The sequence below is a fragment of the Protopterus annectens genome, chromosome 12.part0, assembly GCF_019279795.1.
Source record: "Protopterus annectens isolate FY-2018-M chromosome 12.part0, PAN1.0, whole genome shotgun sequence".
Lineage (NCBI taxonomy): Eukaryota > Metazoa > Chordata > Ceratodontiformes > Protopteridae > Protopterus > Protopterus annectens.
Genome location: NC_056746.1, coordinates 1,277,224,703 through 1,277,242,839, shown reverse-complemented (window position 1 = coordinate 1,277,242,839; position 18,137 = coordinate 1,277,224,703). Strand labels below are relative to the sequence as shown.

General features: G+C 42.4%; 1 protein-coding gene across 6 annotated transcripts in view; it reads right to left on the bottom strand.

The window, feature by feature from the left end:
- CCHR12.PART0H20orf96 (chromosome chr12.part0 C20orf96 homolog) overlaps positions 1-18,137 on the bottom strand; it is a 599,743-nt gene that overhangs the window by 343,438 nt on the left and 238,168 nt on the right. For all 6 annotated transcript variants that reach the window (XM_044090313.1, XM_044090315.1, XM_044090317.1 and 3 more), the window contains one exon: positions 4,610-4,709. In XM_044090313.1, coding sequence (XP_043946248.1) covers positions 4,610-4,709 — 100 coding nt within the window. The remainder of the gene's footprint in view (positions 1-4,609; positions 4,710-18,137) is intronic.

The following is an 18,137-nucleotide window of genomic DNA, read 5'->3' as shown; positions in this document are numbered from 1 at the left end:
ATCTTCCTTACAATGGTTGGTGATCATGACCAAGTGGGGCACTTGTTGATTTAGTATAGACCACTGAGACACTAGAAGCCATTGAAGAATTTGCATGTGATGTCTTGCTAGCTGGACTAATGTGATAGAGGCTGCCAGCAGACCCTAGAGTCTGTAGAAGGAGTCTTGCTGGTACTTTGTTGCTGCGAATGATCTGACTGACTTGAGATCTTATCCTTTGAAGTCTTTCTATGGGAAGAGATGCAATACATGTGATCATGTTAAGCTTCTCTACAATAAATTCCAATTGTTGAGATGGGTTCTAGAAGGGACTTTCCATAATTTATAGTGATACCAAAGTCAGAGCAAAGGATAAGAGTATAGTCTTGAGCTTCTAGGAGCAGATTCCTAGTGGGAGTGGTAAGAAGCCAGTTATCTAGATATGGAAACACTCAGAATCCTAGCAGTCTGAGATGACCCACTACCACTGCCATGCATTTGGTGAACACCCTGGAGGTTGTGGTGGGACCAAGGGGCAGTGCCCTGAAATGATAGTGACTGGATCCCAGTCGGAAGCGCAGAAATCTTCTGGACCATTTGTCCATCTTTATATGGTAATAATCATCTTGAAAATTCAGCACATCCAGTCATCTTTTTCCAAGAACGGAAGAATAGATTGAACTGTGACCATCCAAAATTTTGGTTTGTTGAACTGATTTGTTCAGCATACTAAGATACAAGATTGATCTTTAGTCCCCTGTCTTCTATGGCACTAAAAAGAATCTTGAGCAAATTCTGTATCCTATCTGGTCTGGGGGGACTGCCAGGATGACTCTTTTGTCGAGCACTTTTTGAACTTCTAAGACCGCTGCCTCCCTGTGACTAGGTGGAACATCCGGGACGTTGATCACACTTTTCGGTTGTGCTGTGAAGGGGATTTTGTATCTTCTGGTTATAATCCTCTGCACACAATTGCCCTCTGTTATCCTTAGCCAGGCAGATGGGTGCAGGGACTGCCTGCAAAGGATGTCAATCGGCCTCCTTTCAGGAATGCTGATAGGAGTTCCCAGGGAAAGAAACCCTGGAACCCTGATTCTGTGGGCCACCTCTGCCTCTTCTGTGGCATCTTCCATTATTACTTCCCCCTCTGCCCCCAGGAGGAGTTGTTACCATGCGAGTCCCCTGGCACTTCTTGAACCATAGCCTCCCACTCTGCTGGTTCCTGTAATAAGGCCATTGAGGAGTGGAAAAGTGTATGCCCACAGCAGAAAGAGTCTTCCAATCTTTCTCACATTTGGCTAGAGTATTTTTAACTTTGGAACCAAACAGGGATTTTCTGTCAAATGGAATGTTGACAAAAGAAGACTTAAATAGCCCTGCAAACTCACATAAGCACATCCAGGTGTGTCTCCTGATGGCTACACTTTAACCTGCTGCTCTCGTTGTCCCTTCAGCGGCATGTGCAATTAGCCTCATAGAAGAGTTGGAAATAGATTCAAGGGTGGTGAGCTGAGAAGCCACTTTGTCTTGAACTCCTTCAGCTACTGCTCCTGACAGAGTATCTGAAAGCTCTTTAATCAGATCTCTCTGTAGTCTCATAAAATGTGCCATGTAACAAGTACCTGAGAGTGAAGGTTGATGAAGCATAAAAGTGCTTTCCAAATCTATCCATAGTGCTATATTTTTATTAGGAAGATGGATAGTAGTAGGACTTTCCACGGCAAGTTCCTTTTTGGTGGCTGCTGGTACCACCATGGCGTCTACAGGAATTTCCTTAGTCCAGTGTTGGTGATCCTGAGGTGCTGAAAGTATACGGCCTGGTCTCTTAGGATTGGCTTGATAGAGTCAGGTAACTTCCAGGCCTGCTGAGCTATCAACTTAATGAGATCATCAGCAGATGGAGAAATCCAAGAAGTAGAGGGCTGGGCATGAAAAGCCTCCAGGTATACTGATTCCTCTGAGGAAGGTTGGAGGGAAGTCCAGCCACCCCTCTGCTTCAGGATTGTCAAAGATGTCCCCATAGGAAACATCGTCAGGGGGTGACTTGGGGGAACCTTCCCCTTCGTTGAAATTGGTATCTTCTGTAAATGACTCCTCAGGGGAGTCCAAGTGCTTCCTCTTGCACTTTCTCTTCACAGGTACCTCTTTGGTGGGATGCTCTGGAGAGGTATCCAAGGAGAACATAACCACTGTGGTTTGATCCTGAGACTTCTGTGCCCTCTTGTCAACTGAAAGAGACTGAGGGAAGCTTCAGACGAGGGGAAGGGCCAGAGATTTGGTCCGATGGGGATGGCATAGACTGATTGTCCGCAATACAGAGGACTCTCTCTATGGCCTGGAAGGCAGGCTCCCCCCCATAGAGGGATTGGAGCCCAAAACCGAAACAGACTCCTTCGGAAACATGGTCCCACCTAGGACTGACGAAGCAGCCTCGGAAGCTGAAGCCAGAATCGAGCTTGCATATGCTGAAGCACTGAGGGGCATGGATAGCTCTGAAAAGGTCAGACTCAAAACCTGCCCCCCCAGAACTGGCAATGAAGCTTCAACCTCGGGAGGTCTCCAAATCCGACAAACCCAAAGAGCTCAGGGTAGTTATCGGTGTTGGAGAAGGAGCTCTGACCAGCACCAAAACAGTTGAGACAGGGAAGGTCAGTACCAGGGCCTCCGAAGTCTCAGCTGGAGTCGAAGGAGGAATAAAGTCTGGAATGGAAGTAGGCAAGGTTCCAGAGGCAATACTGCTAGGAACCATAGCATGAGGTAATCTTTTGCCACAAGGAGCTAATCCACCAATCTCATGATATAGGATTGAGTTAAGCTCTTGGTGGATAAGATGGAAAAAAATCAAAGGAGATATGGGTGGACATTTCTCCAGAAACAGAGTGGGAGGACGGTCCATGAAAGGGTCCATTGAGGGCAACTATCTGGTATATGGTAATTCTTTAAAAGAGAACTCCTTCAGTTTCTGAGGTTTGGACATCGAGGAGGAAGAGTCCGTAGCTGTCTTCGGCACCAAAGTAGTCACTGCAGAAACTGGGACCATCGAGTCGCTTGACCCATCGGTTCTGAGGAAACTCTAGGAACCATGGGAGTCTTAAGTATTTTAACTGGTGGTTTCAAAGAAATAGTCGGAACTGACTGACTTCTTTTCTTAGGCTTCTACCGCTTGTTAGAAGAAGAGAAAGAATGTGAACTTGCTTCTGTTTTAGCACCAGATAAGACCTCTTCAAATTCTGATTTTAGAAGTCCTTTCAAGATAAGCTTATTTTTGTGGTTGACTAGTGCCCTCTGGCTAAAACTGTGACAAATGGCACAGTCTTCCTGCAAAAGAACTGCCCTGAGACAAACACAGAGATTGTGTCCATCTGAATTATGAAGTTTTCTCTCACATTTCAGACACCTTTTGAAACCAGAAGTTCCTTTAACTGGCTTGTCTGCCATTATGAAGGTCTCACACACACACACACACACACACACACACACACACACACACACACACACACACACACGAGAAGGCTGTAAGTAAAGAAATGTTTTTTTTTTTTTTGTTAATATAAAAACATAGGAAAGCAGTACCAGCTATAATACTTAAGAAATACCAGTTAGGGTAAAGGGGAAAAGTACCAATGATGGTATGAAGAAACTACCTAAATGGTATATTAAAGAAGAAAGTCACACACACACAATACTAGATAAATAATAGAGGAGCGGGTAAGTTTTAAGAACAGGAAAGGTAACAAGTTAAACGAAGAAAGATACCAAAACTTACAGTTTAGAAAATGTATCTGCCGCTCTAGAGGTCAGAGGAGAGAACATGTCTGGCACTATGAAGTGGCAAACAAGATCTAAGGTAATTTAGCAAGGAGCATTATGGGTAGAGCTTAGTTCGAGAGTTTTTGGAAGGTGTGAGCTGGAATAAGGCGGAGTCGTTTCCGAGGTTCTGAGCCAAACCCACAGTCAAGGATTTTGTGAAGATTGACATCATATCTTAATATGTTAGGAGAAGCAGACCAAAAACATGAGGCAAAAATCTGGACATTCTGCAAAAATTTGTACAGTTGCCATACCTTGGAGAAAAAGGAATATTCCAAAAAAAAAATGGCAGTTTAGAACTTGGTATATGCAAGTCCGTTTCTTCAATCATTCAGTCTCCATGCTTTGAGACCTGCTCCACTGAGTCCTGACATTTCAAATGGTTACCCTTTGGGAATGAGGAACCTCTTTTGTTAGATATTTTTGCAGAAGGGGTGGGTCCCCTGCTCCATTTAAGAGAAGGGGTTTACACCCAATACTCCCTACTAGTTTATTCCAAATCTATTGCACAATGTTGGAAAATGGAAGAATATTTACTATTTTGCAAATCAGGTATTTTTTGCTAAATGATATGTAAGCTCAACTACCAGTATGGTGTAAGCATTGTACAGCCCTAAAAGCTGGTATACTTTTTAGACAAAAAAAATCATTCACCACACAACCACAAAAGTCCTTTCACATGTTTAGCTGGATAAGGCAGTTCTACCTCACTCTCTAATATAAGGGCCCTTTTAATTTCTTTTTCACAGTGTGGTCATACAAGCCAAGAAACTAACCGCCTCCAGTATAAATGAGTGTAATACATGAAATTCTGATTTACCTTTCAGCTCTTTTTCTACCATTGTCTGGGTATTCTGCAGTTCATTTTTGGCTTCATCAGTCTGGTGTTGTCCCCAGTTACTTACTTTACAGATTGCTTTCTAATAAAAAAGAATACAAATAAATCAGAAAACGTGAAATGTTTAATATTAGCTGTTACCCTGCATTCAGAATTGGGTCCTGGTATTTCACTATTAGATATTATCAAATCTCAATGCAAACATCTTGAGCCTAAGAAAAATGTAAACAAGTACTCTAAAAACAGAATTATCTTAGTGTCAGCCTGCATATACCAGAGGTGTGTTGGAGTTGTTTTCTGCACGACAATACAATTCTATGCAGCTTTTATTAACTAAATATAATTTTTTGTAAACACTAAGCAGTATATTATATACAAGAATAGCTTCAAAAAAAAAAAAAAAAAAAAAAAGAAAGAAAAGAAAACGAGGCACTGAATAATACCACTGGTGTTAGAATTCAGAACGCTACATTTATCATCTGTGAACTTGACTTGCTAGGCTGTCAAGAGTGGATTATCTTAAGGTGTCCTAAAATATGACCTCTCACTCCTTTACTGAGTTTTATGGCACCAGACTATCAAAACAAGTTCAAGGATGTTAAGGGCCTTTGTTAAAATGCAATGCCAGTTTAGATCTTGTCTATGAAGTGAATAAAACATGGGTTGGTAGGTACTGCATAATGTGGGGAAATGACAATTATTTTAATCAAGGAGTACTGTGGGAATTGTTTTCCCTTCAAATGAAAGGAGACTGTCTACATGTGACCTTTTATGCATGACACCAGTGGGATACAGCTTGCTGTAATAATAACCAGTTAGAATAAATTAGATTACAGTACTGCTGCAAATTCTTCAATAAACCCAAACAATTGGTAGTGACCACACTAAAAACAGATTTTGCAATGTAATGCTGACAAGCCATCTTTCTTAACCTGTTATGTCAGTATATTACCAAGCAGCAGCTTGTTTTCCACTAAAGGAACTCTTTAGCTGTGGCATTAGTCAATCTTATACACCATCTGAAAAGCACCAAAACACCATCGGGATGACACCTCATAGTTGTCTAGTAATAAAAACCACAACAGCCCTAGTGACTAAACAAAAAACTCCACTCCCTACAAGCTCTCCTCATCTGAGAGAATGTTGACGTCTATGTGGTCTCAAATGAGACATGGTTTAAAGCCATGGAGAGCACAACAACAGTGCAAGTCTATAATATCTTCCACACATTTAGACCAGCTACTACACAGACAGGAACTAAAGGTGGAGGCATCTCAATTTACATCAAAAAGAAATATACCTCAAGACTGGTCATACAGAAAAATGCATCTGAGCTTCTCCACACTGAAATCACCATAGGCAAAATCCCATACCACTTCCTTGTAAGCTATAGGTCCCCCTCTATGACACAGGAAACCCATAAAATGTACTTAAATTTACTGGAAACACACAACATCAAATCCAATACCATACTCATGAGTGACATTAATGACGCTATTAAATGGGAATCATACAACACCAAACATATAGGCACAGAGATTCATGGATTTTGTAAATACAACTTCCCTGAACCAGATTGTCAATACACCAACCAAGGGTGCAAATATATTGGATTTGGTCCTCATTAATATGGGCGGCTGCAGTGGTTAGCTTTGCTGCCTCACAGCAAGAGGTTCTCTGGTTTGATTCTCGGCTGGGGTGCCTTCTTTGCAGAATCTGCATGTCCTCTCTGTGGTCTGTGGGTTTCCTCCGGGTGCTCCGGTTTCCTCCCACATCCCAAAGACATGCTATAGGTGGATTGGACACTAAATTGGCCCTAGGTGTGACTGCGTGCATGTATGTAACTTCTCTGGAAGGCTGGGCACTTGGCTGGCAACTCGACACCTAAAACTCCACTGCCACTCATGAGCGGACTGGTGATCCGCTGCAGCAACCCCTAACTGGGAAAAGCCAAAAGAAGAAGGTCCTCACTAATATGGGAAAGTGCTGAACACATTGTAGTGTGATGTCTTCTCTGGTAAGGTCAGACCACAAAATGGTCTCCTTTGAAGTAAAAATAAAACCTGGAAACCCAACTAACCATGGAATATTCAGGAACTACTCTAAGGCTGACTTCCTACTATTAAGTTATAACCTAGAAAAAATTCAGGCCCCCCAAAAACCCTGAAAACACTACTGCCTATGCGGAACAGTTCCCAGAAATCCTATAAGAGTATGGTGATTGCATAGATGCAAGTACAGAACTAACTCATAAAACAAGCCACCCTGGTGGAATCACAATATCAGCAGGCTGTATAACAGAAGGAAGAAAATCGTGGCAAAAATTAGGAGGTGAAGCACCCAGTACGATACAAGCAGAATCATCAAACTAAACAAACAACTCAGAGGACAAATAAAGTTTACTGAAGCCAGATTTGAGGTAAATTTGGTCTTGTAGGCCAAGGACAACCACAAGGCATTTTTTAGCTATGTCAGGAACCCTAAAGGCAATACACAATTGTGTTCAGTGCTCATTGTTAATGGAGCCACCTATACTGCACCAAAAGATATAGCAAACGTACTGGCTTACAAATTCAGCTCCAACTTTCACCATCTCTCCCCCTCAACCTTTCTTCAAGAACTACCATCAAATACAGCTCCCCCAGCTATCACAAGGATACAGATCTTTAATACTGTCTCTAAGGTCAGGAACACTGCATTAGTGGGTCCAGACAATATCCCAGGATGCCTTCTAAATAGCATAAAACATGACCTATCACAGCCTCTGGAATTGCTATTTAACTGTAGCCTCCAAACAAGCTTTGTGCCTCACAAATGGAGAACAGCAACAGTCATCCCTCTGCTCAAAGGTGGGCCAACTGCAGACCCATAAGTCTTACTAGTCTCATATGTAAAGTCATGGAAAGAATTATCATAGAAATGATCAATAATGGCATTGGAAACCTCCAGACACTGGGACCAACCCAGTTTGGTTTTGTCAAGGGCAGATCATACCTACTTAACCTGACTGACTTCTTTGAGAAGGTCAACAAAGCAATGGACAAATGCAAAATGGTTTACACTGCCTACTCTGACCTGGCCAAGGCATCTAACACAATACCCCACTTGGAAATTGTTGACAAACACAAGAGGTTAGGGATAAACCTTTATGTCACATGGTAGATAGCCACCTGGCTCACAGATGGGACACAGAAAGTTAAAACTGGGGAGTCCACCTCTACAAAGAGGCCAGTCACAAGTGGAATTCCTCAGTGATTGGTCCTGGGATTGTTCCTTTTTGGCATTTACTTCTCTGAAGTCAAAACCAATGTCAATGGCCTCTGGCTGACTAAATTTGAGGATGACTACAAATTAGGACCAGTCATAGAATCCCAGACCAACACAAATTTTCTCCAGGAAGGGCTGATACAAGCTATTTCAGGAACGGCTGACTCAGAAAGCTAACTGGTGTCAGAGCCATGGACTAAAATTAAATGCAAAAAAATATATAAAATAGTATTCTTCAGGAAGTCATCCACCCCTAGTAACTACCATACTCACAACACACCCCTAACAGCTGACCCAGTAGTCAGGGACTTTGGGACACACATAGACAGTAATCTAGCCTTTGACTATCATGTGTCTACAATAGTGAGGAAATTGTTCTATGTTGTGCAATTTATAATCAAAAGTATGGTATCTTGGACCAAGGAAGTCCTTGTTCCACTGCACTCATCATTCATCAGATCTATCACTGAGTACAATGTCCCCATTAGTATATACCTAACCAGACATATCCTACAAGTGGAACATCCGCAGAGGTTCCTCACTAAAAGAATACAGGGTGTAAGTAATATGTTCTATGCAGACCACCTCAAGGGCCTATACCTATATTCTGTCTCCTTCAGGCTATTGAGGAGAGATCTATGCCTGGCATACAAGGCATCAGACCCCACCCTAATGGACCTCCTCTGTATCTGCAAAACAAAACAACACCAAAATTACCCATTCTAAAGACTTCAACCTTCCCTGTGATATAAATAGGACCTGCTGGAGAGACAGGTATGTATCCCAGAGACTACCCCTTCTCTGGAACAGGCTCCTCATACATGTGAAACAGAGTTTCTCCCTAACCCAATTCAAGTGTAACTTGGACAACTGGATGGGGAACAGAAAATTCATCCCTGGTTTGGAACCTATGTTTCTAATGGACACAGACAGCCTGTAAATGGTTCATCTCCCAGGCTCCTGCTTGTAAAGGTTTCATCTCCCAAACTCCTGTTTACACTTATCAAGGGAACCAAAACCTGCCAGAGATTCATATGCATGGCTAGGCTTAAAAAGGCCTTTATGGTTGTTAGCTTAGTGAACACCTATGAACCTATGTGTCTATGACTATCCCATGGAAAAAGAAACATTTGTTGGAACCCATTCCATTGAATTAAAAAACACACTAGAAGTCAAAGTCAAAGTAAACTTTATTGTCATTCAGAAATTGCACACGTGCAAAACCTGAACGAAATTATGTGTCTCTGGACTCAATGTGCAGACAACATACAGACTATTTTCACAGACATTTACACATATAACACCTAGCTATTACATCACAGACATGCAGGCCAATAGACTAATACTGCACAAAATTAGAAATACATTTTAATACTTTTTGCAGTGAACACTTGCATGAGACTTTAGTACTGCACAGGTACTTGGTTAAGACATTGCACTGACCCTTGCACAGAAAGAGACATTTTAAGTATTGCACTGAACATTAGAGTATTGCACTATGCTTAATTTATGAATTCGTAACATGTGCTGCACTGAAAGAAGAGATATTTTATTGCATTGCTACTGCTCTAGATGGCCTATAAGTTAGCAGTCATGGTGAATATTGCACTAAGTATTAGAAAAGACTGGTAACTAGGTTAATGCACAATATAAGACAAGCTACTACAGTTTCTACTGACCCAGATGGCCATCATGCAGCATAGTTGTTACTAGAGTTCAGCAGCCTGATGTCATTAGGGAAGAAGCTGTTCCTGAATCTCGTAGTTCTGAAACCTATACTTTGGAAGTGCTTTCCGGATGACAGATGCAGGAACAATCTGTAGGCAGGGTGAGTGCAGTCTTTAATTATTCCTCTGGCCCTGCCGAGACATCTGGATAAGTACAAGTCATGGAAAGATGGGTAAGGTGGTCTTGATGATCCTGTTGGCTGGATTCACCACTCTCTGGAGGGATTTGCACTCACTGATAGAACAGCTTCCATACCATACTACCAGGATGTTCATCAGGATACTTTCTACAGAACCTCTGTAGAAGGTAGTGAGAACTGTCGATGGGCGATTCGCTTTCCTCAGCCTTCTCAAAAAATCCAATCTCTGGTGCGCTTTCTTGACTATGGCATTTGTATTTGTGTTCCAAGACAAGTCCTCATCAATGTGCATGCCCAGAACCTTTGTGCGTCTCACTCTTTCCACTGTTTCCCCATTAATGGTGAGGGGAGAATGTTCCTTGCGATTTTTCCTGCAGTCCACAATTATCTCTTTTGTTTTGCTTACATTTAGTGCTAAGTTGTTATTTCTACACCAGGTAATCAGTTGTTTCACATCATCTCTATACGCTGTTTCAGGAATGCATGCATTTGGTCGCGCGACCGATCGCCGAACGTCATTTTTTCCAAACCAGAAAGTCGAATTTCAAGGTGCCGAATGGTTGGAATGTCGTAAAACACTCCGAATTTGACATTTCTGACCACACTACCACCTAAACAAGTGCTACCATAGGTCAAAAAGGGGGGATGTTTTGCGTTTCGACATAATTGCGTTCACAATTATTCAAAGTCACTACACTGCTTTCGAACATTTTCCGGTCGGCCATCAACCGGCTGACCAAAGGCGTGCATACCGCTGTTTCATCGTTGTTACTAATGAGGCCACCTACTGTTGTGTCATCAGCAAACTTGATGATGTGGTTTGTATTGTACCTGGCAGAAGGTCAAGATCAGTAGGACGTTATGGCATCCTTGACCAGCCTTTTAAAGCACTCCATCGCTGTGGAGGTGAGGGCTACAGGGCAGTAATCATTTAGACAAAATGGTGAGGACTTCTTTGGTAATGGAATGATTGTCGTGACCTTGAAGCATTTTGGAACAATTTGCTGACTCAAAGAGTTATTGAAGATATCTTTGAGGACATTTGTTAGTTGGAACTGTGCAGTCCCCGAGTGCTCACCCTAGGATGTTGTCAGGCCCAGACGCTTTTCTCGGGTTAACTCTGTGCAGTGTCCTCAGGACATCAGCTGAATTGAGGGTGAGCATCTTCTCGTTATGGCCAATTGGCATTTTCTTCACTGTTGTTCTGTTCCCTTCCTCTAACCTGCTGAAGGAGACATTCATCTTATTTAGGAATTCCTTGGTGTCCTCACATTGCAAAGATAGGGGTTTGTAGTTAGTTATGGACTGGATACCCTGCCATAAGCACCTGGAGTCTTTTTTGGTCAGAGAAGTAGCTCTGGATCTTTCTGTCATAGGTGCATTTTGCTTCCCTCACTCCATTCTTCAGATTTGCTCTGGCTGTTCTCAGGGCTGCCCTGTCTCCAGACCTGAAGGCTGCGTTCTTTGCTTTCAGTAGCTCATACACCTCTCTCATCAACCGGGGTTTTTGGTTGCCTTGTGTGATGATGGTTTTGGTGATTGTCACATCATCCACACATTTCGAGATGAAGCCCATCACCACCTCGGTGTACTCCTAAGGTTGATACCCTCATTCTCAGCAGCTGCCTCCTTGAATATGCTCCAGTTTGTGCTCTCAAAACAGTCATGGAGTGCTGGGACAGCAATTTCTGGCCATACTCTTACTTGTTTCACTTTTGGTCTCCCTTTGGTTAGCAATGGTTTATATGCCGGCAGTACCAATATGGAGAGGTGATCAGAGTTTTCCAGGTGTGGGTGAGGCACTGCCTTAAATGCCAGCTTAACATAGCTGTATCCTTGTCCAGCGTGTTCTCCCCCCTTGTTTCAAAGTCTGCATAATGGGAATAGTGGGGCAGAACCATTTTCAAGTTGGCCTGATTAAAGTCACCTGCCACTATATGAACATAGTCTGGATTCCCATTTTGCAGCTCTTTTATAACCTGGTATAATATTGTCACTGCCTCATTTGGATTAGCACTGGGAGGACTGCAGATGCTATTAAATTCCCTGGGTAGACAAAAGTTCCAAAAAAAACCAGAAAAAAAAACAAAATGCCTATATCTACCAAAAATAACCAACTAAATAAATAAAAAATTGGCAGTGTGGCAATCCCTCCTACACCCCCAAACACAGCCAAATCTCAAAGTATTTTAACCTTGAGAGTGCAACAGCGCAGGTAAAAAAAGAAACTTCCTCACCACAGCTGTCTAATAATCTTACACTTACAAAGCTTTCAATAAAACAGGAATCAATGTAACATTACATCTCATTTCTATTTTTATGAGTTCCATGTAGCCCACCCCAAATAATCATTATCGGCTCATGCCTGAAGACATTCAGATGTGAGCAGGACACCCATTCAAATACTGAAATAAAATGTGTGTGCAACAGCTGACCTGGGGTAGTCTTTAAGACACCAATTTTCAAGCATTTGGAAAAAGTTAAGTCACAAAAAAACAGGTTAATTTTAGTCTGGAAAATAAAAGTGCAGCATTCTGATATGCAGACTGTGCACTTGTGTTAGATAACTTAATGTGACAGCTGACCGTTAAAAAAAAAAAAAAAAAGATTCACAGCAGTTAAACTTTCCTGTTTACATGACATTTGTGATTTGTCCTGAATTCTTTAGCAAATCCATGCCCTTTTTCTTATGTCAGTGCTAGCCTCATGTGTGTAGCATGTATTATTAAGTAGCATTTTAGTGGGTATTGTTGTTTGTTCAGTTATTATGAAGAATACTGTACTGAAACTAGAGTTAAACAAACAACAGTAAATACAATTTTAAACATGCACTCGTGTGCATGCGTGTATACACATTTATATATATATATATATATATATATATACATATACATATATATATATATATATATATATATATATATATATATATATACATATACACACACACACACACACACACACACACACACACACACACACACACACGTTTAATCACTAAACATTTCTGTGGAAATGAGACATCTTCTATTAGTTGCTCTTTTTCAGACACAGCATCCACTTATGTACCATTCTGTCTGTAGGCAATTACACATCCCAGCCCTAGTCTTACTTAATGGGCTGGGAAGGAGAAAATGAAGGAATTCTGAAGTACAGGCCTCTGAATCTGTGTTCCTTAGCTTTAACTGACATGTTTTCCCCAGACTTAGATTTATTATTACTGTGAATATTTCTGGAAGTCAGTCTCATACAGGGATTTTTGATTCGGCTTTCTCCGTATAAATGAGATATGTGACTCCTTTGTGGAGAAAAATACTCCCTTTTATTATAAAAACATGCTCCTCTGTAATGTTGAGTAACTTTGAAGGAAATACATTAGTTGTGTTGGGGTACTAAAGGCACAGCCCTGCACATATATATTTCAATGATTTTTGCATATATATGTTGACCAGTTTTAAGCAGTCTCATTATTTCCTTTCTTTTAAAAAACTGTATAGTGTCCCCATCTAAATACATGTTTGATTACATCAGCAAAGTTCAACCACACAAAGTGAGCATTAGTATACTGAGTACAAAACAGTGGCCGCAGGTAAGAATCTCTGTACAACTAACCAAAACATGAATGTCATGTACTTAACATAACTATAGATGCGTGTTGTTGGTTTCTGTCCAGTTCACCCTCTGGGTTATGCAATCCAATCCAGGAGCCCTGCCTCCTCTACCCATGACACACTACTCCCCTCCCTTATCCAACTCAGATCAAGTTTTCCCTGAACACTCCCCTTTACTAAAAAGGATAATATCTACTATTCAACCAAAATGACAGAAGGGAACATAAACAAAGACCCAAAAGGAGTGGGCCATAGGCCAGACTGCCCAACCAGTCAAAAGCATCGAAATATCCCAAAATCTAGCTAGGAGAGGGACAGGAAGGAAGGATGGTTGAACTATACAGAAAAAGGCAACACAGATCTATCGTTATGATAAGTACATACCTTTCATATTTGATGTTGTCTTTTCCATTGACAACCTGTGGGACAGATTTCCCAGCCATGCATCATCCCAGGGAAGCCCCAGAAAAGAACATTCTACAAAATGGTGTAACCAAAAGAGGTCCTAGACCTTGAATGTGAATCCATCTTGTAATGGAACACAAGCATATGAGTACGTAGCCAAATAGCCACAGCACAATCATCATTAATAGAAGCTTGAGAGAAAAAGGTAGTAGAAGCTGCAAGTGCTTTAGTACAATGACCTTTAAGTTTAGCAGATAAGGTTCTTCCAATAAAAGCATACACAAAGGAAATCAGAGATCCATTTGGTTAAGGTCACCTTAAGCACATGCTTTCCCGGGCTTGACCTGAAAAAGGAAACAAAGAGTTGATCTGTTTTCCTACAGCTTTTTGTTCTGTCCAAATAAAATCTGAGTTATCTATGCACATCCAAAGAATGAAACATATACTCTCCCTTGTTTCTGAAATTTGGAAAGAAGACTGGCAAGTGAATCAGCTGATTCAAAGTAGACTCCGAAGCAACCTTGGGCAACAATGAAGGATTGGTCCTGAGAGTAACCCTGTCCTTATGAAAATCACACAAGGAGCAACAGTGAACATGGCATGCAGTTCAGACACTCTTTTGGCCGAAGAAACTTTCACCAGAAAAATGGTCTTCCAAGTCACAACTTCAAAGAAACAGTAGCTGAAGGCTCACAGGAGAGACTAACTACACTTGAAATACCAAAGGAAGATCCCAGAGAGGTATAAAATGTTTGAATTGGGGGCCACAATAAAAAGGTACTCCTTAAAAAGGCTTTGGAAATCTTTAGGGCTGTCACAGAAATATTAGCACTGCCAATGTGAAAATTAGAAACGGTAGCCAGCTGGCCGTTAATAGTTGAAATAGATCTGCCAGAAAATCCAAAATGGCATCCAACAGGGCTAAAAAAGTGTCCACAACTTTGGAAGAAGTCCAAATAGCAAAATGCTTCCATTTACTAGCATTCAAATTCCCTGTAGATTATTTCTGGGAAGATGAAAATATACAGATGACTCTGCCAAAGAGCTTTGGATCACTATCCCTCACTAGCATTGGAAAAAACATGTGGTTAACCAGAGAGTGTTAAGGTTGGACAAGGGACTCCCCGCAGGTTGGGATATCAGACCTGGAGTGGGATCCATCACCCAAGGTTCATAGGTGTGTACTAGGTTAATGGCCCTGGAGCCTTTACAAGCCTAGCCCATAGAAGTGCCCTGACATTGTGCCGCCCGTTAGTTTCCAGTGCCTCTATCAAGTACTGCCACTGGCGTGATCTTCAGGGTGAACTTTGTATTACCCATTAACTCATCAAGAATTCTCTTGAAGAAGGTCATCGGGGTGCTCTGCTTGACATGTATGGGAAGTCTATTCCAGAGCATGGGCAGTCTCTGGGTGAGGAACCTGTCCCTCCAGTATGTTCTGTTGATTGTGGTAATGAAGTTGAGGTCAATGGAGCATGTGGTGTGGAGTGATTGGGATTTCTTTAGATGTAGCATTTCTAACAGAGCTGGGTTAGACATGCCTTTGTAAGTCAAGAAGAGATCACCTCTAAGTAGGCGATATGAGACAGAGAATAGCTGGAGTCTTTTGAGTCTGTCCATATAGGACATGTGTTTAATGCCTATGATCCTCTTCGTGAGGTACTTCTGTGGTCTCTCCAACTTTTGCAGGTGTCTAGTGAGGTATTTGCCAAATGGGGCATTATACTCAATGATTGGTGTAATGAGGGAAGAGTAGAGTGAGACAATGACCTCTTTCTTCCTGGATGCAAAACCCTTGGTAATGAGATGGACATTCTGACCACAGTGGCAATGTGGTGATCGAAGGAGAAGTTGCTGTCAGCCTGCGTCTCCAGATTTCTTATACCACCTTCAGTGTTCAGTGGGCTCGCATTGATGTGGTAATTACTGGGAACTGAGTTTTTACCAAAGGGGATGACAACGCATTTTTTGGGGTTAAGCTTAAGGCCATGGTTTCGATACCAGTCATTGGTCTCAGTGAGGCCTTTCTGTAGGATGTCTGCATCACTTGGGGAGTTAATAATGGTTCCCAGCTTGCAGTCATCTGCGAATTTGGTCAGCCAGAGTCCCTTTGTATTGGCCTGGACTTCTGAGATGTAGATGCTGAACAGGAGAGGACCCCAGTCTGATCCCTGTGGGACTGCAATCGTGACTGGTTGGCAGTCTGACTTGGAGTCCACTACTTTCACACTGTGTTCCATCTGTGAGCCAATTTGCAACCCACCTAGTGATATATGGGTTGATGCCTAGTTTGCTGAGTTTATCAATAATTCCCGAGTGAGGAATGGTATCAAAAGCCTTGGCCAGATCAAGGTAGGCTGTATGCACTGCCTTATCTTCATCCACAGCCCTGGTGACTGATAAGTCAACCAGGTTGAGCAGGCATGATCTCCCTTTCACAAAGCCAAACTGCGTGGGGTCTAGAGTTTGGAGATTTTCTATATCTTTGTTAATCAGGTCCATGACGATGTGCTCCATAGCTTTACATATCAGACTCATCAGGCTAATGGAGCGATAATTCCCAGGGTCTGTAGTCGCTCCCCCTTTATGGAGAGGGATGACTGTAGCAGTGCGCCAGTCAGTAGGGACAAAGCCTGAGGCAAGGCTGTGACTGAACATGGCACACAGATGCTGTGCCAGTTCGCTTTGTAGTTCATGTAGAGCACAGCCATGTATGTGGTCCCATGGAAGCTGTATTCTTGGCCTTGGACAATGTAGCTTTAACCTGTGCTGCAGTAATGCTGGGTGCCTGGCATTCTTCCGGTATTGTGACTGGTCCTTTAGGGGGGTAAAGTTGGCACTGAATCTGTCGGCTAGTATGTTGGCAATATCTGTTGGCCGAGTATAGTACGTACCATTGTGCAGTATCTCAGAGGAAATCTGGGTATTGCCGTAGCGGTTCTTGATATAGCTATAGAAGGCTTTGTGATTGTTTTTAGTGTCTGCCGCAATTCTGTCTTCATAGCTGGCTTTAGTGGATTTGATGAGGGATCTCAACTTTTTGTTGAGGCTAATAAGGGAGTTTTTCCAGTCTTGAGACTTCACCTTTTTCTGCAACAGTTTCTTCCTTCTGTGGTAGAGTTTACTAATGGCAGGAGACCACCAGATTAGCTTCTTTTTTTTGGAGGAGAGCGTCTTGGTTCTGTTGGGTATGGGTAGTTCCATGTATTTGTGTACATGTTCGTACAGTGCACTGGTGTATGATTTGGCAGTCATGCAGCTATTTTCCATTGGCATGGGTGGAGTGAAGTTAGCCGCCTCTGTTTTTAGGAGTCCAAAGTCAGCTTTGGAGAAGTTTTACAAGGTGGTTACCTTTGGGGGGTGTGGGTGAGATGTGAATTTCCATAGTGATTAAGGGATCAACTATTGGTGTAGAGAAACGGTCGCCCATGTTAGTAATAACCATGTCAAGGATGTTACTTCCTCTAGTGAGGGTCAGAATGAGCTGATCCAGGACATTGGAACTGATGAATTCCAGAAAGCATTGAGCCAGTGTATTGGTACTTGAGTACTTTTCCCAGTTGATGGAGGGGTAGTTGAAATCTCCTAGCAAGAGAGTGTTGGGTTGGATCTGAGACACCACCGCCTTTGGAGCTTTGGTCAATGTTTCGGGGCCGAAAGATGTGGAATGAGTTATAGCCTGGTAGTTCATCGGTGCTTTCTGTCACTTTCAACCAGGTCTCCGTTACAGCACAAATGTTGATGTTCTCCAGGCAGGTGATGCAGGTGAGGCCAGAAAAGGGGTAACCTACTTCTAAGGGCTGGAATGGAGCAATGAGAATGACTGTCACTCTACTGGGTTGACTTCTGAAGAAATTTGATTATGAGGGGTGTAGGCATACAGGAGACCCAGGGGGTCAAACATACAGAAGAGCATCTGTGAGTGACTGTCCCTCGGGGGAACCAGGGCATAGTATCTGCTGCACTTCATGTTGGAGAGGGTGGAAAACAGGTTGCAACAGGGAGTTTCCCATCGTCAGACGATCTGCGTTGCTACTTCTGTGTTTATAGACAATTCTTAAGAAAGAAGAATACTCCTGCTCAACTGTCCATCAGGATGTTGGGACTCCTCCAGTATGTGCATTGCAATCAGAAACTGGTGATAGAACATTGCCCACTGCCAAAACCTCATGGCCTCCTGATAAATAGGATAAGACTATGTTCTCCCTTTCTTGTTCAGATTTCACACCACAGTCATACTGTGTGCCTGAATAGCAATCACACCCTTAGGGAGAAGGTCCTGAAAGGGCTGCAATGCTAGTTCGATTGCTCTCATCTGCAAAACACTGATGTGAAGCCTGTCTCGCACGGTCCTTATGTC